A 24,720-nucleotide genomic window follows, 5' to 3' on the forward strand; every position below is an offset into this window, starting at 1 on the left:
CACTTGTTTGACAGTTCTTTATTGTTTTTTTCGTTTGTTGTCCCTCCAGGCTTCGACGTCATCAGCCTCTGACGTCACAAGGTAAAATGCCTAATTCCCGAGAACGCCACTCAGGCCTACCGTAATATCTGCCTCACGCGAGAACTTAACATAGACCCGGGTTGGAAGAGTGGGGGTATAACACTTCTCCTCAATGGAGTGAAACGGCTACTGCTGATGTAAGATAAACATAGAGCAACCGTCGACCGTTGCAACAACATTGTAGTAGTGTTGCTAAAAAAAGCTTCTAATAGTCTCAGGTAACTTAACTTGATTATTATATAGTTTATAGTATTTTTCTGCAATTTGTCGATCAATAACTTACTGCATGTGTTGAATCTTCTTTTATTATATTTGTCTTTTTCATTTTTGTATTGGGCCCAAAAAATATGTTCCTATTTTTGTATAATATTAATAATTATATATGTATTTTGAAGATAAATCATCGATTATTGAATAATTTTTTATGCATAAAATATGGATATTGCATAATATTGGTATAGAAGATATTTGTTTCTTTTGGTTGTCTTAAATGTTTCATATAAAAAATACTTCAATCCATTTAGTTTTTTTGGTATTGGATAACATTGGCATTAAAGATATTACAATTTTAAGGATAAAGAAAGATATTGGATAACATTAGTATTGAATATATTTTGATAATGCAACAAAAATATTGATTGTTTGATAATAATGGAAGCTGGCTTTTGGAAAAATTTTTTGGTATTGGATAATTTTGGCATTAAAGATATTTTGATTTTAAGAATAAAAAATGATATTGGATAACATTAGTATAAAATATATTTTGATATTGGAAAAAAATATTGATTATTTGACTACAGTGGAAGTTGGTTTTTGGAAAAATTTTTTGGTATTGGATAAGATTGGCATTAAAGATATTTGGATTTTGAGGATAATAAAATATGATATTGGATAACATTGGTATTGAATATATTTCGATATTGAAAAAAAATATTGACTGTTTGATAATAGAGGATGCTGGCTTTTGGAAAAGTATTTAAATAGATAGAAAGAGGTTTGAATACTTTTCCAAAAGCCAGCATCCTCTATTATCAAACAGTCAATATTTTTTTTCAATATCGAAATATATTCAATACCAATGTTATCCAATATCATATTTTATTATCCTCAAAATCCAAATATCTTTAATGCCAATCTTATCCAATACCAAAAAATTTTTCCAAAAACCAACTTCCACTGTAGTCAAATAATCAATATTTTTTTCCAATATCAAAATATATTTTATACTAATGTTATCCAATATCATTTTTTATTCTTAAAATCAAAATATCTTTAATGCCAAAATTATCCAATCCCAAAATTTTTTTCCAAAAGCCAGCTTCCATTATTATCAAACAATCAATATTTTTGTTGCATTATCAAAATATATTCAATACTAATGTTATCCAATATCTTTCTTTATCCTTAAAATCGTAATATCTTTAATGCCAATGTTATCCAATACGGCTACTGCTGATGTAAGATAAACATAGAGCAACCGTCGACCGTTGCAACAACATTGTAGTAGTGTTGCTAAAAAAAGCTTCTAATAGTCTCAGGTAACTTAACTTGATTATTATATAGTTTATAGTATTTTTCTGCAATTTGTCGATCAATAACTTACTGCATGTGTTGAATCTTCTTTTATTATATTTGTCTTTTTCATTTTTGTATTGGGCCCAAAAAATATGTTCCTATTTTTGTATAATATTAATAATTATATATGTATTTTGAAGATAAATCATCGATTATTGAATAATTTTTTATGCATAAAATATGGATATTGCATAATATTGGTATAGAAGATATTTGTTTCTTTTGGTTGTCTTAAATGTTTCATATAAAAAATACTTCAATCCATTTAGTTTTTTTGGTATTGGATAACATTGGCATTAAAGATATTACAATTTTAAGGATAAAGAAAGATATTGGATAACATTAGTATTGAATATATTTTGATAATGCAACAAAAATATTGATTGTTTGATAATAATGGAAGCTGGCTTTTGGAAAAATTTTTTGGTATTGGATAATTTTGGCATTAAAGATATTTTGATTTTAAGAATAAAAAATGATATTGGATAACATTAGTATAAAATATATTTTGATATTGGAAAAAAATATTGATTATTTGACTACAGTGGAAGTTGGTTTTTGGAAAAATTTTTTGGTATTGGATAAGATTGGCATTAAAGATATTTGGATTTTGAGGATAATAAAATATGATATTGGATAACATTGGTATTGAATATATTTCGATATTGAAAAAAAATATTGACTGTTTGATAATAGAGGATGCTGGCTTTTGGAAAAGTATTTAAATAGATAGAAAGAGGTTTGAATACTTTTCCAAAAGCCAGCATCCTCTATTATCAAACAGTCAATATTTTTTTTCAATATCGAAATATATTCAATACCAATGTTATCCAATATCATATTTTATTATCCTCAAAATCCAAATATCTTTAATGCCAATCTTATCCAATACCAAAAAATTTTTCCAAAAACCAACTTCCACTGTAGTCAAATAATCAATATTTTTTTCCAATATCAAAATATATTTTATACTAATGTTATCCAATATCATTTTTTATTCTTAAAATCAAAATATCTTTAATGCCAAAATTATCCAATCCCAAAATTTTTTTCCAAAAGCCAGCTTCCATTATTATCAAACAATCAATATTTTTGTTGCATTATCAAAATATATTCAATACTAATGTTATCCAATATCTTTCTTTATCCTTAAAATCGTAATATCTTTAATGCCAATGTTATCCAATACCAAAAAAACTAAATGGATTGAAGTATTTTTTATATGAAACATTTAAGACAACCAAAAGAAACAAATATCTTCTATACCAATATTATTCAATATCCTTATTTTATGCATAAAAAATTATTCAATAATCGATGATTTATCTTCAAAATACATATATAATTATTAATATTATACAAAAATAGGAACATATTTTTTGGGCCCAATACAAAAATGAAAAAGACAAATATAATAAAAGAAGATTCAACACATGCAGTAAGTTATTGATCGACAAATTGCAGAAAAATATTATAAACTATATAATAATCAAGTTAAGTTACCTGAGACTATTAGAAGCTTTTTTTAGCAACACTACTACAATGTTGTTGCAACGGTCGACGGTTGCTCTATGTTTATCTCACATCAGCAGTAGCCGTTTCACTCCATTGAGGAGAAGTGTTATACCCCCACTCTTTTGACTGTTTGATAATAGAGGATGCTGGCTTTTGGAAAAGTATTTAAATAGATAGAAAGAGGTTTGAATATTGTTTTAAGGGTTAAAGTTGTTTTATGGGTTAAATAATAGTTTGTGAGTTAAATATTGATTTGAATATTAATAAAAAGTGCAGAGGAAAATAAGTTAAATAATAATCATTATCGAAAATAATATAATATGGAAAAAGATTAAACAATGAAAATTCACGTTCATATAAGACTATCATTGTTGCATTCGTTAGCTGAATTATAGTTAATGAAATATTTTATAGGTGAAACACATGTAAGTAAATTTTTTAAAGCAATAAACTAAAATAAACGATTTGTTTTGAAAATTGACTTTATCGGCAGTTTAAAAGTTGAAGAAGGATACCATGTCGAACATAAAAGAGTATTTTATTTTAAGTAATGAAGATTTTAAAATAATTGAAAACGTAAATGAAATGTTAAATGATATGCATATGTATAAATTTCAAGAATTATTAAAAAATGATTCAAATTCTTTTTTTATTATGCAACGTACTTTGTATTTACAAATGCTTGATTTAATTGTTCCAATTAGAGAAAGAGATAAACATATTCAAATAGTTTTTGGTGGTAATAACAATTCTGGTCATTGGATTTGTGTGTATTACGATGGAGTAAGACTTTATATTTTTGATAGCCTTAATGCAGGGTGCTTGAATATTCATCAAATAGAATATTTAATTAGATTGTTGCCTTTTAAACCAACAGAATTTTTTGATCAACAACCGATTGGTACAGTTAAGTGTGAAGTATAATGCAATAGTATTTGCAACATCTGTATTGGTTAACAGTGTAAATTAAAAGATTAATTTATGAAACTGATAATAATATAATGAACAAGCATTTGATTTCATTTTTTGAAAAAAATTAATTAAATCATTTTCCGGCAGTTAGAATGTCAAATATTAGGATTTCGATTTGTAGAGAATGATTGGAATTGTCTTTTCATAAATCGAGCTATAGAACTTCAAAATGGTAAACTAAACCTTTCATATTTTTTAAAGACTTTTCCCAGTAAAAATGACAACAGAGTTCTGTCTACTGAAACTGATAATGAAAAGAAAATACCCAAAGAAAAAAATTTGTCCTGTAAGATGAAGAAATTATCTACAGAAATTGAAGAGGGATTTACATGTTGATGTAAATTCAGTATGCACAACAGAAAATAATAAGAAAATAATTTCTAGTCTTATTGTTAGGGAAAATTTTGATCCCATGACATATCCTACAATGTTTCCTTATGGTGATCCTGGATGGACTGTTAACCTTAAGCATACTCAAGGTACTTGTAATTTTATTCATTTACAATTTTATATGTATCGTCTTTCATAGAGAAGAAAAAAGCGTGGATTGCCACATGTGCGTTTAACTTTATGTTTACGTACACAAATTTGCGATTCAGAAACTTTAAATAAAATGATATGTGCTGAAATCACAGACGAAATAAAGAATCCAGAACTTTTTAACATTGTAAAGCGATTTTAAGTTCATGGGTCTTGTGGTAAACAAAATAGGAATTCACCCTGCATGGATCCTGAGATGTGTCATTTAAATGTATTGCTGACAATTCGACGATCGTAGCATATAATCTTTATTTGAGTACAAAATTTAAAGGTCATATTGACTGGGCAATAATAGATATTATATTATTATAACACCATAATGTTGAAATAGTAATACAGTAACGATTACAAAAATAATATTATTATTTTTGTGAGATCAAAATTCCAATAAGTGTCCGTCAAATAAAAATAAATGTTTCATTTTTCATAAAAAATTATAGATATCACGCGCGTTTCTTTTAGCTAGTTTTTTTTATAAAGTCAAATAATTCTTTAATTTTTAATATTCAAATGCCGCTATTTTTATTAAAAACGTGAATATATTGATTAAATTGTCTTTTTCAATTTTCAAATCATATTTAATAGATTTTTTTAAACCGAGACGAAACGAGACGATAATAAGCCTTAGATAAAACGAGACTCGAACTCGTTTCGTATCGCTCGAATGCAACACTAAACAACCATCCAGAGAATTCGATAATTGTTTAATTTTTTTGATCCGCCATTTTGAATTTTCAAAATCTGTTATTATATTTGTACTCAGCGACCCAAAAAACCTCCGAGTAACGAACTTTCAGAGAATTTGATTAATGTTTAGTTTTTTTGATCCGCCATTTTGAATTTTGAGAATCTAATATCAGATTCGTAATCAGTGACCGAAAAAACAACTCGATTAACGAACTTTCAGTGAATTCGATTAATGTTTAATTTTTTTGATCCGCCATTTTGAATTTTGAAAATGTAATATCAGATTCGTAATCAGTGACCGAAAAAAAACACCGAGTTTTGAGCTTTCAGAGAATTCGATAAGTGTTTAATTTTTTTGATCCGCTATTTTGAATTTTGAAAGTCTAATATTAGATTCATAATCAGTGACCGAAAATATACCCCGGGTATATTTAAAGTTTAAAAATCTGATGTCAGATTTGTAATCAGCGACCTCAAAAACCCCTTAATAACGAGCTTTGAGAGAATTCGATTAATGTTTAATTGTTTTGATCTGCCATATTGGAACCGCAATTTTAATTTTTGAAAATCTGTTATTATATTTGTAATCAGCGACCCTAAAAACCTCCGAGTAACGTACGTCCAAAGAATTTGTTTAAAGTTTAATTTTTTTGTTTCGCCATATTAGATCCGCCATTTTGAATTTTGAAAATCTAATATCAGATTCGTAATTAGCGACCCCAAAAACCATCAAATAATAAGCTTTGGAAAAATTCGATTAATATTTATTTGTTTTGATCCGCCATTTTGATTTTTTAAAATCTGTTATTATATTCGTAATCAGCGAACCTAAAAATCCTCGACTAACAAGCTGATGGAAAATTTTAATATGTTTTAATTTTTTTCTTTTCGTTATATTTTATTCCGTATTTTGAATTTTGCAAATTTGATATCAATTTTGTAATTAGCGACCCCGAAAACCCCCTAGTAACATTTTTTATAAATATTCAATAAGTCCTTAGAATTTTTTTTATTTGCGTCTAAATGCATTATCTACGTTCAGTGGGTTAAATATTTTTCTTGTCAAAGTCTTATTAATGGTTTACTGTGCTGCTATCTAGCGTTCACCGGTGTAACCTGTAACTTGCTGTCGATAAACGTTGTGCGATGCACACAAAAAGTACACAATAAACACATTAATTTTCACTATTCATTACCCTTTCAAATTCCTTTCATTAAATTTTTAAACTTAAATCGTCGTATCTTTGACAAATGTTACTGAAATCACTTGTAATTTCGTATACACACTTATTAGGGTACATAGAAGACGACAGCATAATGTGTGTAAAGAAGCTCTTTTGCAAACGGTGTGTAAAGTGATTCACTTTACGCACTGAAATTTACTTTACACACTGAAATATTACTTTACACACTGAAATTTACTTTACGCACCGAAATTTCTCTCACATAATATAAGGATTGTTTTAGACCATACAAAACCACAAAATTAAAAAACGAACTTTACTTTTAAATTTATACACTCCTGCTTAATGATATTTTTCCTGATCGAAATTATTCTAATAGAGAGTTGGAATTCTTCATAATAGATACATAACTTTAGAGGTGGGTGTTGCAAAAAATGTTGTATGATACACGTGCGTAAATAATTGTGTTCAATATTCAGATAAATAGTTAAACAATTTATTTAATATTTATACAAATCTCAATGTATTCCCTTATACAATAACAACAAATGCCCTTTTTTATTATTTAATCAAGTAAATTCCTTTTTTTATGATATGACCAAATAAATCTCCTCCTTATTCTCTAAATTCTCTTTTTCTTGAAGAATAAATCAATTACAATATGTTAATCTTCGCATGTATTACAAGAAATCTATATTACCAAGAATATTTCTTTCCTCTTTTGCTCTTTATAATCTCAAATAATGACCTCCTTTTATTCAATTGGATTCTTCTCACAAAATGACTCTTTATCAAATCTTGTAGTTCTAATCTCGAAAAAAACAAATATCACTCCTTGCATTATACTAATTACAAGGAACACTAGGTAAGTGTCCCCCTCCGTATTTCATTCATTTGATATATGTTATAGTACTCGAAAAACTAATCAACACGTATATTTTTTATCCGCAATTGTGGACATTTAAGGGATGAAAACCACCCCTAAAGCTTTTACGGAAATATAGACATTTCACAATATAAAGAAAAGTTTAATAAAAAAATTTTTTTTTGCTTTATAATAATATAGCACAAAAATGGAATTAAACAGTAGCATATTTATCACCAACCCTCATGAATTTGGGGGTAAACACCCCCAAAAATCAACTTTTCGTTCAAAATTATATAATTCCTTGCTTTATATTTTATTTTTCTGTGCAAAATAATTAGATATAAGAGTTGTAAAATATTAACAAATGTAAAAAAAATTTGTCCAGGGGGTAGATAGGGGTAAACAACCCTTTTAAGTATATTATTTCAAATAAAAGACTTTATCAGCAAACAAATTTATTTCTTCTGCAAAAATCGTCTAGGGGCCATTCATTAATTACGTAAGGGTCCTTAGGGGGAGGGGGGTTTATAAAATCTCTACATGGTCTTACGTGGGGGGGTGGGGGGTAGAAGCTAATCTTACGTAAGATTTTGCCTAGTATTTTCCATTTGTATTGATGTAATTAATTTTTTAATTACATTAATATTGTTAAAAACTTACGTAAGAAGGGGGAGGGGGGGGGTCCGAAAAATCTTATGTATCCTTACATGGGGGTAGGGGGGGTCAAAATTAGCCAAAATCGTCCTTACGTAATTAATGAATGGCCCCCTATATAATAGGAAGGATACTTTCTTTTCATTTTGAAAATATTTTCAAGACTGGATTTTTATTTTCCGGTGGTAACTACCCCTAAAAAGTATTTTGTCGTTAAAATAATACTGTTTCACGATTTTAACTTCATTTTGACAGGCAAATTAAGAACGTTTGGGTCCTGAGAAATCATCGCCATACTCTTCATATTTTGTTTGTAGGGTGAATTGGGGTAAACAATCCCTAAAAACATATTATTTCAAATAAAATACTTTATCAGAAAAAAAATTTATTTCTTCTGCAAAAATCAGCTACAAAATAAGAGAGATACTTTCTTTTCATTTAAATTTTTTTTAATTTTTAGGGGTAGTTACCCCCTAAAAATAAAGTTCGAGATTTCAAAATATTTTCAAAATGAAAAGAAGGTATCCCTCTTATTTTATAGATGAATTATTATGCAGCAGTATAAAAAAATATTATTAAAGCAATGCAAACATATTCTTCTATTAAATTTTTTATTTCTTGGTTATTTATGACTTTATCATGTTTTTTAATGCACATTAACTTTATTAACGTACTTAAGTATATATACGTAATGTGAATAATTATTAATAATTATCATTAATTTATTAAATTAATTAGAAAATAAAAATGTAATCAAAATCATAAAATTTATAATATTAATTTATTTTAATTACGTTAATGAAGTTGATGTGAATTAAAATGCAAATAATTAAACGGAAGAACATTTTTGCATGATTTCTTATCATATTCTTACACCAAAGAATTTTATATTATTCCGTATTGGACAGCTGTTCCGATAGTCAAACACTATAATTCCAGATGCACTTACAAATGTAAGTGGAATAATTATTGTAATTGTTTATTAATTTTGGTTCTTTAAAAATTTGAAAGTAAACTACTTGTCGATGTTAATAATGTAGTTGCATAATATTGTATGATATTCTAATATTTTATTTGCAATGTGAAAACTAGTGTTTGACTAGTCGAACAGTTTGTTCGGTCCTATATGGGTTAACGCTCATTACATAGGGTGATTAGCAACTATGGTAATTTTTTAAAATATCGTCCACCTTATTGGATTCGCCATTTTGTATTTTTATATTCTGACCTCGGATTCTAATTCAGCGACCCCGAAAACCCCCGAATAACAACATTCAACTAAATTAGTTAAATAAAAAACATGAAGATAACGATCACTCCGAGTCAAGGCAAACAAAAGAAAACAAAACTATTCCCTTTTACGTTTCAGCAGCACCGCTGCCCTCTTCAGAAACTACAAATTTTTATTAACGAATAATTAAAATTTTTTACAATATATAATTTAAAAAGTACAGTATTAACAGAAAGGTTTTTTTACCAATAAAAAAGAAAATTTTTTCTTCCAAGTAATTCATTTGAGGATGAAATAATTGGAGAGGAAGAGACGTCTGTACGATAGCTAATCTATCTAAACACTGAGTAGAAGCACGTGGCTTGACAATTTTATAATGAAGGGGTCAACGGACCGTCAGTAAACAAAAATACAAATATATATATACAAGTAAGAGAGCTGTCAGTGCACATCAAAACAGGTGGCTAAACAGACTTCTTATCGTTGAGGAAATAAATGTAACTATTATTGAGATTTTGAGTGTCTTCCATTTTGTTAATTGGTTTCTTTTGCAAATTAATATGAATCATCTCAGATATCAAACGTTTGTTATAATCAATTTCTCTATCAAGTATTTGGTAGTTGTCCCATTCAAAATCATGGTTAAATAAATTTTTGTGAGAAGCAATAACATTATTCTAGGATATTCTATGTTCATTAATACGAACCCCAACCATCCATTTTGACTGGCCAACATAAGAAGCAGAGCAATTTTTGCAATTAATTTTGTAAATAGTATTAGTGTTCTCAGATTTTTTATTTTTATCTTTCCCTTTAATAATGAGTTCATGACTCATATTATTGTTATTAGTTGGGACAGCAATTACATTATAATTATTTAGATTTGTAGATGTTTTTTCAAATAAAAAAGGAACATAGGGCAAAAAGACTTTTGGTACTATCTTATAAATATCAGTTTTTTTATTTCGTAAATAAATGACATATATGAGGCACTCCACGTCAAGTGATCCGGGTCTAAATTTTAATTACCTGGGATCAGGTTTAAAGTTTGCTTAAACTTTAGTCCTACTAGATACAACTACAAGTACCAAAGATTATTAATTTATTTAAACAATTGTAAAAAGTGGAGGGAGTCAAAGTTTTAATTTTTTGCTCTACATCGTATATTTCAAAAATCTGCAATTCCTTTAAAACATAACAAAAGAATGTTTATTATATATGAATTTTTTTGCATTTTTTACGCACTTTCTAATGGTATAAACAATTTTTCGAAAAAAAATTTTTTTGACCTTGAAAAAATAAAATTAAAAATAAAATTTTGATTTTTGAAAAAAAGACATCTTTTTTTAACTTTTTTATTTTTTTTCATAAAGTTAAGATAATATCCAAAAAAAATATATAGGGCAAAAAGTGGGACGAGAACTTTTAAAGGGTCAAATTTAGCGATGATTTCTGCGGTGCGACATTGTCATTGTCGTATATCAAAATTAAGCAAACACTGTCAGGGCACGACAATGTCGCACCGCAGAAATCATCGCTAAATTTGACCCTTTAAAAGTTCTCGTCCCACTTTTTGCCCTATATATTTTTTTTTGGAAATTATCTTAACTTTATGAAAAAAAAAATTAAAAAAAGATGTCTTTTTTTCAAAAATCAAAATTTTATTTTTAATTTTATTTTTTCAAGGTCAAAAAAAGTTTTTTTCAAAAAATTGTCTATACCATTAGAAAGTGCGTAAAAAATGCAAAAAAATTCATATATAATAAACATTCTTTTGTTATGTTTTAATGGAATTGCAGATTTTTGAAATATACGATGTAGAGCAAAAAATTAAAACTTTGACTCCCTCCACTTTTTACAATTGTTTAAATAAATTAATAATCTTTGGTACTTGAAGTTGTATCTAGTAGGACTAAAGTTTAAGCAAACTTTAAACCTGATCCCAGGTAATTAAAATTTAGACCCGGATCACTTGACGTGGAGTGCCTCATATATACAATCATAGTTGCTCGTATAGATCGGTTGGTTAGGTATTGCGTTTGCCTTCGTCGAACTCGTGTTCAATCCCCTGTCCTCCCAAATTTATTTTCAAAATTAATTTCGTTATTTAAAGTCTTTAAAAAATTATTAATTAAAGTATGAGTCCCTAAATTTAAGAAATTTTTTTTTTCATTTTTGAAAACTAAAATTTCTTAAATTAATTTATTTATTAAACTGATTCAAATTAATAATAATAATAAATTATAATAAAATAATAATTTTAAAACCCAGTTATCTGAGCGAACATTTAACGAATATTTTTTTCAAGCTTCAATCAAGTTTCGAGCCGAACCTTTAATGTATATTAAATTTAAATCTTCAATCAAGGTTCGAGCTGAACATTTAACGAATATTTAATTTAAAGCTTCACTCAAGTTTCGACTTGAACCTTTAACGAATATTTAATTTCAAGCTTCACTCAAGGTTCGCGCTAAACATTTTCTGAAGTGTGGACATTTAAATATTTACAGAAGCTTTACTTAACCTTTATTCTAAATACTGCGAACATTGAAAATAAATATTTATTAAATATTCGGTGCTACGTAGGAATACTAAATTCCATGATTTAAAATTCACTTTAAAATGCAAATTAAGAACGTTTGGGTCCTGAGAAATCATCGCCATACTCTTCATATTTTGTTTGTAGGGTGAATTGGGGTAAACAATCCTTAAAAAAATATTACTTTAAATAATAGACTATATCAGAAAAAAAAATTTATTTCTTCTGCAAAAATCATCTACAAAATAAGAGGGATACTTTCTTTTCATTTTGAAAATATTTTGAAATCTCGAACTTTATTTTTAGGGGGTAACTACCCCTAAAAATTAAAAAAAATTTAAATGAAAAAAAAGTATCTCTCTTATTTTGTAGCTGATTTTTGCAGAAGAAATAATTTTTTTTTCTGATATAGTCTATTATTTGAAATAATATGTTTTTAGGGATTGTTTACCCCAATTCACCCTACAAACAAAATATGAAGAGTATGGCGATGATTTCTCAGGACCCAAACGTTCCTTATTTGCCTGTCAAAATGAAGTTAAAATCGTGAAACAGTATTATTTTAACGACAAAATACTTTTTAGGGGTAGTTACCACCGGAAAATAAAAATCCAGTCTTGAAAATATTTTCAAAATGAAAAGAAAGTATCCCTCTTATTTTGTCGATGATTTTTGCAAAAAAAATAAATTTTTTTTTGATAAAGTCTTTTATTTGAAAGAATATATATATATATATATATATATATACATATACAATACATATACATATATATATATATATATATATATATATATATATACAACAAAAATTTTGAGAGAATGTATTAGAAAGAAATTAATACATATATTTTTTAATAAAAAAATCATCGTTTTCTACCTATTGGAATAATTTAAAGACTTTTTCATTTAATGATTTTTTGACACCGACATAGTACTGATTCGTTGTGAATGTCAGTGTACGGCTAGTACTGGTTTTAATATTTTTTTACCTCTGATATAATACTGATTCGGTGTATAAGTCAGTACACTGACAGTGCTGAAAGTCAATACCGATGGCCAGTATTGGATCAGTACCATGCTGGTGTTTAATTACGGCGAGCTACGGACATTTCTACTTGGGTATATTTACTATATTTTTTATAATTTATAGATTAAAATGTAGCATGATCCACAATTTTCTTTGCAGATTATCCCTACTAATTTTTTATTACTTAAGAATCCCCTACCATTAACCTCAGTAATACCGTGGATGTCCCAGTTACCGTCCACCTAAGACCTAGTTTCCGTCCAGTTTAATTTTCAAAATAACATTTATAAAAAAATTATTTTCTTTTTTTTGTTTACTTAAACTAATAAGTCGATTGTGTGCCAAAAGGAATAAATTATTGTTAAAAAATAATTTAAATTACTATACGAGATATTTGTAAAATGGACGGAAACTGGGACATGGACGGTAACTGGTACATCCACGGTATATTAGGAATTTTCTGATATTTACCTGGAAATAATTTACTTTTTCTTGAAAGGCTTCTGCTAGGTTAGGGTTTATCTCTATTAGCGGCTGATTGTCGTGTCTAATATATACAGAAATGTAGCCAGGAAGATTAGGTAAATTTTGCAAAGGTAATCCATCTGTTAAACAAAAATTGGATAAAAACATGTATGTCATTTTAAGATTTAAATATATCAGATATCGACTACAAATTTTTATTATATACTAAATACAAACATTGAAACTTAATTATAAACGCAATCTTAACTTAAATTAAACTGAATATTCGCCAATGCCCTCTGGTGAATTGGTTCAAGCGTATTTTGATCGATTAATCATTTTTTATCCATTTTAGACAGAATTTCAATCTCAACCTCGTGTTCCACGAATTTTCTGCGAATCTCATGGAGCATTCGCATCGCATACAATCCGCTAGGGTTATCACAATTTTTCCACAAATCATATATATAAACACTAATTTACCTTTACTTTTCACTTTTATATAATTTTTTTAAACAATTTATCGGTAAATTTTCACTCTAAGCGAAGTTAAGCGATTTCTAAGCGAAATCGCTCAAAATACGCTTGAACCAATCCGCCAAGGCCAGGCTTCCTTTCTATTTGTTTTTTTGACTTTGTCAAAGAAAAACTTTTTCTACTCTCGATTCGATTAAATTATTTCCCTTCATTCTTTCCTTTTTTATGCTTTCTAATTTCTTCATCCACCTTTCTGTTTGTTCCCTATCATCCAGAATAACAATAAAGCATACCTTAAAGTGTACAATATAAGCTATTTATAATAATTTTTTTAATTAAAAATATTACAAAATGGTGACGTTACAGGCCTTTGAAGTAAGATGTCCGATTTTGGCCCGTGCACTCAACTATTCTCAAATCTCAACCAAAATCAAAAAATAAAATTTTTATCGTTAAAATATACAAATACGCTTTGTTTGAAGAAGAGTAACATTATCATTTTCAAATAATGTTAAATTTATTCAGTTAATTCCCAGAAAAAAAGTTTGCAGTGAGAGCCTGGCGATTTTGATTTACCGAAACTTAACACAGCTGGCTTAAGTTTCGGTTAATTTTAGGTTATCTTTTGATTTCTTCAAAAAGACTTAATAAATCGACTAAATATGAAAGAAAAATGCATTTTGAGGGTTAAATGGATGTTTATAGATTTGATTCTTATCAAAATTACAATAAAATAATGTAATAAATAATGATTTATTAAAGATAAATTTTGGCCTATGAATTCTCATATAGTATTCAATGGACTTTTTTCAAAGTTTACATTAATCAATATAATTTAAACAAAAAATAGGTTTATATATTTATAAAGAAATATAAAGTACATCAATTTCAATTATTATTAGTACTAATTAGTTAAAAATAATTATTATTAACTTTTGAACTAAGCTAAAATCAAGCTTTTAATTTTTCATTACCGTATTCGGTCGGTATGGTAGTTTCTTTCAACTTTTTAGGCAATATTAAAATTCAACAAAATAATAATTATTTTTAACTATACTTAGAACTTATAATAATTGAAATTAATGTACTTTGTACTTTTTATAAATATAAACCTATTTTTTGTTCATTGATTAATGGTGTTCCGCAATGGCAAGCGGTCTTTCAAAAATTGGCTCCTCGTAGGTGCATTTAATTTAAAGAGGATTTTTCTCTCAACTCGGATAGAAACGGAAAAATCGAAAAAATACCAGTTATCCTGAAATGTTGTACTTTCATTTACGCACAAGAAATTAAAAATTCAGTACGATAAACGGCGTCAGAAAGTAAAATAAAAATTTTTTTGTAGCCGTTAGGTGCTGCTCCAGACGGTCAATTTGAGTACTAAGCAAATATTTATACTCTTCCTATTTTACTTCCTGTCGTTTTATATGTGAATAAATCTTTAATTTCTTGGAGGCAAATGAAAGTATACAAACTCAGGATAACTGGTATTTTTTCCGATTTTGCCATTTCTGTCCGAATTGGGAGAAAATTTTTGAAATTAAATGTACCTCATTTTTAAAAGACAACCACTGCTTGCCATTACGGAACACCGTTAATAGAGAAAATCTTTGGCATTTGATTATCGCCCTACAAAAACGGCACTGAACGTGAAAATAATAAACATTGATTTTAAAACACTATTTTCTCTAATTATGAACACTTTTTATAAAATCGGCCAACGTACCAAGATTTTTTATCTTATAAATTTCCTAAATCCAAAAGATTTTTCGAATCTATGCAAAAACGCGATCGTTTTAAAATTATAAAATCAATGTTTATCATTTTCACGTTCAGTGCCGTTTTTGTACGGCGATAATCAAATGCCAAAGATTTTGTTGAATTTTAATATTGCTTGAATAGTTGAAAGAAACGACCTTACCGACCGCATACGGTAATGAAAAAATTAAAAGCTTGATTTTAGCTTAGTTCAAAAGTTAATACTAATTATTTTTAACTAATTAGTACTAATAATAATTGAAATTGATGTACTTTATATTTCTTTATAAATATATAAACCTATTTTTTGTTTAAATTATATTGATTAATGTAAACTTTGAACAAAGTCCATTGAATACTATATGAGAATTCATAGGCCAAAATTTATCTTTAATAAATCATTATTTATTACATTATTTTATTGTAATTTTGATAAGAATCAAATCTATAAACATCCATTTAACCCTCAAAATGCATTTTTCTTTCATATTTAGTCGATTTATCAAGTCTTTTTGAAGAAACCAAAGGATAACCTAAAATTAACAGAAACTTAACCCAGCTGGGTTAACTTTCGGTAAATCAAAATCGCCAGGGGATTTGCAGCAAAAAATGCAAACTATAAAATAAAGTTAAGCTAAGGTTTTGAAAATCTCTTATCTAGTGTTTTTGAAGTAGCTGATTACTAGAGTTGCATTTGAGTCGAGATTTCTCGATGTACTCGCTCGTTTCTATTCTCAATCATCTATTTGTAGTGATCCGATTTTCTCTATCTGTGTTTTGTTTTGTTCGTGTTTTGAATCGTTCAAATTTCAAAGATGTCAAAATATTTTTCATAGTTTCGAAACGTTTCTTGAAAAATGTCAAAAAGGAAAGCACCTGACGATTTTATTCCACCAGAAAATGAAGATAATGATTCTTCAAAGATAATGAAACAATTCAAACTACTTTTAAAAGTAAGAGAAGAAGAAATGGAGGCAAGCCTCTAAATAATTATTTCAAATATTCGCTTGAAAACGGATCCAAATTTGGAAAATGTATAATGTGTGGTCGTTTACTTAATTATTTTAATAATTAATTACTTGATTATTTTAACAATACGATAAACTTGTCAATGGGTATTCTTAGGTTTTCGGTTTTTTTTAATATCACTTTTTTAAAAAAAATTTTTTCCCACATACGGAGCACTGAAGCTTTATTTTTGCTACACTGCGAAGGAGTTAATAGTAAAAATAAAATATGTGTAAAAAATTAAAATTTAATTAAATTAAAATTTTTAAAAATTAAATTAAATTAAAACTATTAAAAAATTATAAAAGTTTGTCAAAAGAAGATAGTCAACTGTGTTTCAAAAATGTATTTGACGTATTCATTTTTTGAGGATGAATGATGCAAGACCTGTTTTAATACATCAAATCTGATATAAAACTTCCACTTCGAAATGAATTAAAATCATTGATTTCTCAAAGTGTCGAGGAGAAACAGGGAATTATCATGGATATTTTGAAAACCAGTTCTTCTAAAATCTCCTACAACATCGACGGTTGGACATCCCTTGCTCATCGATCTTATTTTGAAATAACTGGGCATTTTATCGATGAGGACTGGATCTTACAGTCATTCGTAATAGATTTTGTCCCTTCTAATGGTCAACACTCAGGTTTCGACATTGCTCAAATTTTCTTCAATACGCTACTAAAACATCAAGTAGTTAACAAGCTCCAAGGTATAACAGAATTGCGCTTATCGTCGTGCTCAAGGCCGACTGGGATGCCTGGGTCTTTAAGGACTATAACTCCCTATCTTAAAATAAGCATATCTACCCCCTAACGAAAAAATTATTGACATGTTGAAACGGCGGCGATTTGGCAAGCCGCTTCGCTAACGATGCACCATGGGGAAAGAGGCGGAAAAAATAGCCGTTGTAAGGTCCTTAAGAACCAAAACGGCGAAGAAGACCGGGTGCCTTTCCAGGAGGAGAAAGTATGCATTGATTCCCTTCGCCCGTGCAAGTAGAACTTGAGCGGAAGAAGGGAATCAAAGTACCTAGCGGGGACCTTGTGGAGGTTCCGTCTCCGAGCTAAGCTCCACCCACCGATGGTCTGGTAGGTCACACACACACACTCATACAGTAGGGTGCCTAATGAAATGGCGGAACGGTTAGTAACATTCATCTTGAACCCGATAACACCCCAACAGGAGTGGGCGTGAGTTAGCGAGGACAAGAATCCTGCACTTCCAACGGGGGACCACGTGGAACATCCGCTCCCGGAACGAAGTGTCAGACCGCAGTCTAAAACCAAAACGGTCTCACCCTGCCTCCGGACGAGGAGGCGTACTGCGTTCAATTTTCCCTCCTTATTCGCCTCGTACGACACGCGATGGGATACGGGAAGACAAGTTCACCGGCCGGACTTCCACGGACACCTTGAACGGGGAGGGTCCTATTTCACATAGTGAACACCTGGCAGGCGTAGTGCGTTCATACATCATCGGTAATGTCCCATCTCAGCGTCTCTGTCAAAGCGGTACTTAGCTAGATGGGTACATCCTCCTCACCCCTTTTACTCGCCTTTTACGACATGCAGTGGGCTACAGGCGCCGTATTCTGAAGCCGGGAGCGCAACGGCGGCCCAAGGTATAACAATGGACAACGCAGCAGCTAAAACAACGTTCATACAAGAATTGGCTAAATTAATAAACGGATTCAATCCTGTTGATAAACATTATCGCTGTTACGCACATATTTTAAATTTAGGAGCACAAACAATGCTGTCCATTTAAAAAAATTATGATATTGATGAAGAGAATGAGAGTGATCATGACGAGGATGAAGAAAAAAATTCTGAACAAGATTTTTATTCAGAAGAAAAAGGGACAATATCCCCGCTCTCAACACTACGTTCTTTATTCAATCGCTTAAAAAATTCGGAACAATGGCGGAACAAATTGGAAAGTTGCTGCACCATTTGTGATATTACGATGTTAGCACCGAATGTTGATGTTTCCACAAGGTGGAATTCAACTTATGACATGTTAATGCTAGCACTTAATATGGAACCTGCAATAACTATTTTATGCGCGAATAACATATCTTTGAATCACTTATTCCCTGGCGGATTCGATTTGCGTAATGTCTACTTAACTAAGCGGACTTTAGGTAGACATTAGGTAGACATGTAAAAAAACGTATAAAAAAGCTATTAATCGACTTATTATGATAAAAAAAAGTTGATAAAAGGGTAAATGAATGTTTATAGAGTAAATTCGTACAAAATTTGTAATTAATAAAGCAATAAATAATTAATAATGAATGGAAATGTGCGCGAGGTACCTGATCAGTTCAGCTGTACAATTATTTTCGTGCTATTTTCATGAAAAGAATATAAATTAACTGCAAAAACAATTGATATTTATAAAAAAGTGTAAAATTGATTTAATTTTATTGTTTGCAATACGAATTATTAAATAATAATTAAGTTTTTATCAAATGTGAATAGTGTTGTGAAAACCTGTGAAAACTAATGAGTTACTACATTACCGATCGCATATGAGAGATGGCGCCACCAGTTTTTACAATACAGTGCGAGCATGTTTTCTTCCAAGCTTTTGCTTTGAAAGAAAATAAAAAGTGAATTTTAAAATGCAGAATAAAGTTATACAAATAATTATTGATTTCATAATTGTTTCTCGTCCAAAATTACGGACATGATTGCAGCTTGTTTGTTACACTCATCGAGAACTTTTTATTATCATATGCGATCGGTAATGTAGTAACTCATTAGTTTTCACAGGTTTTCACAACACTATTCACATTTGATAAAAACTTAATTATTATTTAATAATTCGTATTGCAAACAATAAAATTAAATCAATTTTACACTTTTTTATAAATATCAATTGTTTTTGCAGTTAATTTATATTCTTTTCATGAAAATAGCACGAAAATAATTGTACAGCTGAACTGATCAGGTACCTCGCGCACATTTCCATTCATTATTAATTATTTATTGCTTTATTAATTACAAATTTTGTACGAATTTACTCTATAAACATTCATTTACCCTTTTATCAACTTTTTTTTATCATAATAAGTCGATTAATAGCTTTTTTATACGTTTTTTTACATGTCTACCTAATGTCTACCTAAAGTCCGCTTAGTTAAGTAGACATTACGCAAATCGAATCCGCCAGGGTTGATAACCGAATTTAAGTGGTCACTTTTAAAGGAGGCAGCCAAGTTTTTGGAGTACTTTAAAGTTTTGTCGGTAGTACTCAGTGGTGAAAAATATGCTACTCTGCCACTTGTTATTGTTGGATTCAACCTTCTACTCGATAAATTGGAAGAAGCAAAAATAAAATTAATTAAAAAAACCTCTAAAACTCGAGTTGATTATAACCTCATCGATTCTTTAGATGCTGCGATAGAAAAACTTTTGAAACATTATCACAAGAGTCACTGGATTTATTGCGCTATATTAATACTTGATCCTAGGCATAAATTGGAGACATAAATTTTAGAATATTTATCAAACCGACAACTGTAAGCCGAAGGTATTATGAATAAAAATATCACTATTTTTACTTATTAAAATAAAACAATTATACGTAAGTTAAATGTTAAATGTTATAATAAAAACAAAAAACAATTCAATAAGTCGTAAAAAATATTTAATAACTAATAAATAAATATTAAAAATATTAAATAAACTTCGAGAAATTATTTGACATTTGACAATTTTGACTTTGACAACAAATATTACAATATATTGATTAATAAATTATTCGTAGAGTCCAATAACTGAAAAAGAAAATTTGCAAAAGAAAAACTCAAAAGATTCAGATCAAGACACGTTTAATATCAATATCTTATACGCATCCGATTCTGACTCGGAAACAGTCGATTTTGAACCAACAAAACGAAAGAATCAAAAACTTCACTCGTAAAAATTCATCGCTTCAGTCTAGAGAGTGGCGTCGAGAATTAGTCCAATATTTAGCTCAAAAACGTTGTGGAAATAATACAGATATTCTGAAATGGTGGAAAGACAATCAATCACTTTATCCAATCCTTGGAAAAATGGCACGCGATTTCTTTTGCACCCCTGCGACATCCGTTCCGTCTGAGCGACTATTTTCACGAAGTTCATTAGTCATACGTAAACATCGAAATAGATTGTCTGATAACTCAATAACACATTTAATAAGTCTTAACTCTTGAAATGCTTGTTCCTTAGCATCAAAAATTAATTCTAAAAATTAAGTTTGATTTTTAGTGAAATTAATTGGTTTAGTTAAAAATAAATAAGTTTATCAATGTTAAAACCTGTTCTATTTTTGTTCTATTTTTTTATTTTCTATTTAAATCCATACTTTTCTAAAATGTTGTTATTGTTGGTGAAAGTCTAAAAATCAATTATTATTGAATTTAATAAAATAGTTTTTGAATTTCAACGTTTTTAATTTTTGACTTTTGAAAAAAAAATTTTTTTTTTCAATGTACAATATTTATAAGTAGAATGCATAAAAGTTAACATATATATAATGATTTTTAAAGCTTTTTTGACGGGCTACACGCTGTTAATAAAAATTTTTTTTAATAACATTTGACCTTGAAATTCAAGGTCAAAATGTTAATTTACGTTTATCTCAAAATCGGATTTTTTAAAATTATTTTTAACTATCTCAATCGAAAGCTTGACTAATTTCCTACAAAACATGTAATTTTTAGAGTGGGATCTTTTAAAGTTTTTGAGATATTAATTAATTCATTAATTAATGTTTATAACAAATGAAATATTTTACAAACGAATAAAGTTACCGTAATTCTGAAGTTAGCAATTGAAACTTAACGCAATTCCGCATCCAACGAGCCCTGTATGAAGTATTTTGGATAAGTAGATTGTTAATAAATAATTAGTTAACATTGCAATTGTTTATTAACAATCTACTTATCCAAAATACTTCATATAGGGCTCGTTGGATGCGGAATTAGCTTAACTTTCAATTGGTTAGTTTAGATGTACGATAACTTTATTTGTTTGTAAGATATTTCATTTTTTATTGTTATTTAACTAAAAATGAACAAAAATACTTCATATAGGGCTTTTGGATGCTTGTTGTTAGTGAAAAATAAAATATTTTACAAACAAATAAAGTTATGGTAATTCTGAACTTACCAATTGAAAGTTAAGCTAATTCCGCATCCAACGAGCCCTATATGAAGTATTTTGGATAAGTAGATTGTTAATAAACAATTACAATGTTAACTAATTGTTTATTAACAATCTACTTATCCAAAATACTTCATACAGGGCTCGTTGGATGCGGAATTACGTTAAGTTTCAATTGCTAACTTCAGAATTACGGTCACTTTATTCGTTTGTAAAATATTTCATTTGTTATAAACATTAATTAATGAATTAATTAATATCACAAAAACTTTAAAAGATCCCACTCTGAAAATTAAATGTTTTGTAGGAAATTAGTCAAGCTTTCCCTTGAGATAGTTAAAAATAATTTTAAATAATCCGATTTTGACATAAACGTAAATTAACATTTTGACCTTGAATTTCAAGGTCAAATGTTATTAAAAAAAAATTTTTATTAACAGCGTGTAGCCCGTCAAAAAAGCTTTAAAAATCATTATATATATGTTAATTTACGTTTATGTCAAAATCGGATTATTTAAAATTATTTTTAACTATCTCAAGGGAAAGCTTGACTAATTTCCTACAAAACATTTAATTTTCAGAGTGGGATCTTTTAAAGTTTTTGTGATATTAATTAATTCATTAATTAATGTTTATAACAAATGAAATATTTTACAAACGAATAAAGTGACCGTAATTCTGAAGTTAGCAATTGAAACTTAACGTAATTCCGCATCCAACGAGCCCTGTATGAAGTATTTTGGATAAGTAGATTGTTAATAAACAATTAGTTAACATTGTAATTGTTTATTAACAATCTACTTATCCAAAATACTTCATATAGGGCTCGTTGGATGCGGAATTAGCTTAACTTTCAATTGGTAAGTTCAGAATTACCATAACTTTATTTGTTTGTAAAATATTTTATTTTTCACTAACAACAAGCATCCAAAAGCCCTATATGAAGTATTTTTGTTCATTTTTAGTTAAATAACAATAAAAAATGAAATATCTTACAAACAAATAAAGTTATCGTACATCTAAACTAACCAATTGAAAGTTAAGCTAATTCCGCATCCAACGAGCCCTATATGAAGTATTTTGGATAAGTAGATTGTTAATAAACAATTGCAATGTTAACTAATTATTTATTAACAATCTACTTATCCAAAATACTTCATACAGGGCTCGTTGGATGCGGAATTGCGTTAAGTTTCAATTGCTAACTTCAGAATTACGGTAACTTTATTCGTTTGTAAAATATTTCATTTGTTATAAACATTAATTAATGAATTAATTAATATCTCAAAAACTTTAAAAGATCCCACTCTGAAAATTACATGTTTTGTAGGAAATTAGTCAAGCTTTCGATTGAGATAGTTAAAAATAATTTTAAAAAATCCGATTTTGAGATAAACGTAAATTAACATTTTGACCTTGAATTTCAAGGTCAAATGTTATATAAAAAAAAATTTTATTAACAGCGTGTAGCCCGTCAAAAAAGCTTTAAAAATCATTATATATATATATATATATGTTAACTTTTATGCATTCTACTTATAAATATTGTACATTGAAAAAATTTTTTTTTTCAAAAGTCTAAAATTAAAAACGTTGTAATTCAAAAACTATTTTATTAAATTCAATAATAATTGATTTTTAGACTTTCACCAACAATAACAACATTTTAAAAAAGTATGGATTAAATTCGAGAACTTTTAATTTTTTGTTCGGAAATTTCAGGAATTTTGCCTCATATAAAAGATTAAAAGTTTTAAACATTTTCTTAAAACAATTAAAGTTTTAAACTTTTGTAAATAATATATATATATATATAAATAATAAGTTAAAGTAAGGTTAAAACTCAATTTGACAAATATTAAAAAATAAAACTTATTTAAAGATTATATACTTACAAAGTTGTTGAATAACACATTAAAATAAAAAATTATATTATTTTTATAAGACAGTTTTCTTAAAGTAACTAATTTTTTTTAATGAAGTCAAATAACACAGCCCCACAAAAAAAAGTGTCTTGTACTTTTGACCGGAATACCCTAACCCTATGTATTTTGACGCGCTGAACACGAATCCGAAGTCCGTTTTGCTCCATCACGTCAGGATTTTTTTCTAACCTCAAAAAACATATCCAATTTTGAGAAGTAGGCGATTTTTTTAAAAATTGATGTATTAACTTCAAACTTGGTATCTGGGGGTTTTTTGTGTCGCTGATTACGAATCTGAAGTTAGATTTTCAAAATCCAAAATGGCGGATCCAATATGGCGGATGAATTTTGAAAAAATTTTAAGATTTACTTCAAACTTGATATCTAGGGGTTTTTTGGGTCGTTGATTACGAATCTGATGTCAATTTTCAAAAATTGATAATGGCGTATCTAATGTGGCCGATAGAAGTCCATGTTGGATATGCCATTTTGAATTTTTGAAATCTGACATCAGATTCGTAATCACCCAGCAAACACTGTTATATATCTGTTCTAGAACTGTTACAAATTTCTTGAGAACATGTTCTGTAACTGGTTAAGAACGTGTGAGTCACTGGTTACGCAAAACGTCGTACTCAGCAGGTATGTTCAGATATGTAACAAATCTAGAACGCGGTTACAAAGTCATTTGTAACAGTTCTAGAACTGTGTTGTAACAACTATGAAAAGTGGTATGTAACCAGTAAGGAACAGAGTTCTGTATTTGTTACATAACTAAATTACGTAACAGGGATAAAAAAATATTATGAGGCATTTTTTGTCAACGCGGACACCCCCCTCTCGCCCAAATTCTTTTCATTTTAAATTCATGTTTAATGGCTTAAATTTTAGTTAAAGGAATATACTTTTGAAATCTGAGTGGCATATTTCCAAATACAAAGGGCTAAAAAGGCCTCAAGCATTACTTTTTGGATTGTTCAAAATGAATTAGAGTAACTTTTTATTGGTAAATTTAAAGAATAACCTTTATATTGGATCCTATATTTTGTTTT

General features: G+C 28.4%; 1 protein-coding gene across 2 annotated transcripts in view; it reads right to left on the reverse strand.

Annotated features, from left to right (window-relative positions):
• Nucleotides 1-24,720, reverse strand: part of LOC127286964 (uncharacterized) — a 65,579-nt gene that overhangs the window by 24,094 nt on the left and 16,765 nt on the right. For both annotated transcript variants that reach the window (XM_051313641.1, XM_051313634.1), the window contains exon 2: nt 13,345-13,478. In XM_051313641.1, the coding sequence (XP_051169598.1) occupies nt 13,345-13,478 (134 nt within the window). The remainder of the gene's footprint in view (nt 1-13,344; nt 13,479-24,720) is intronic.

Source organism: Leptopilina boulardi, unplaced genomic scaffold (genome assembly GCF_019393585.1).
Source record: "Leptopilina boulardi isolate dan_hultmark-lab unplaced genomic scaffold, ZJU_Lbou_2.1 LbouV2_122, whole genome shotgun sequence".
NCBI lineage: Eukaryota > Metazoa > Arthropoda > Insecta > Hymenoptera > Figitidae > Leptopilina > Leptopilina boulardi.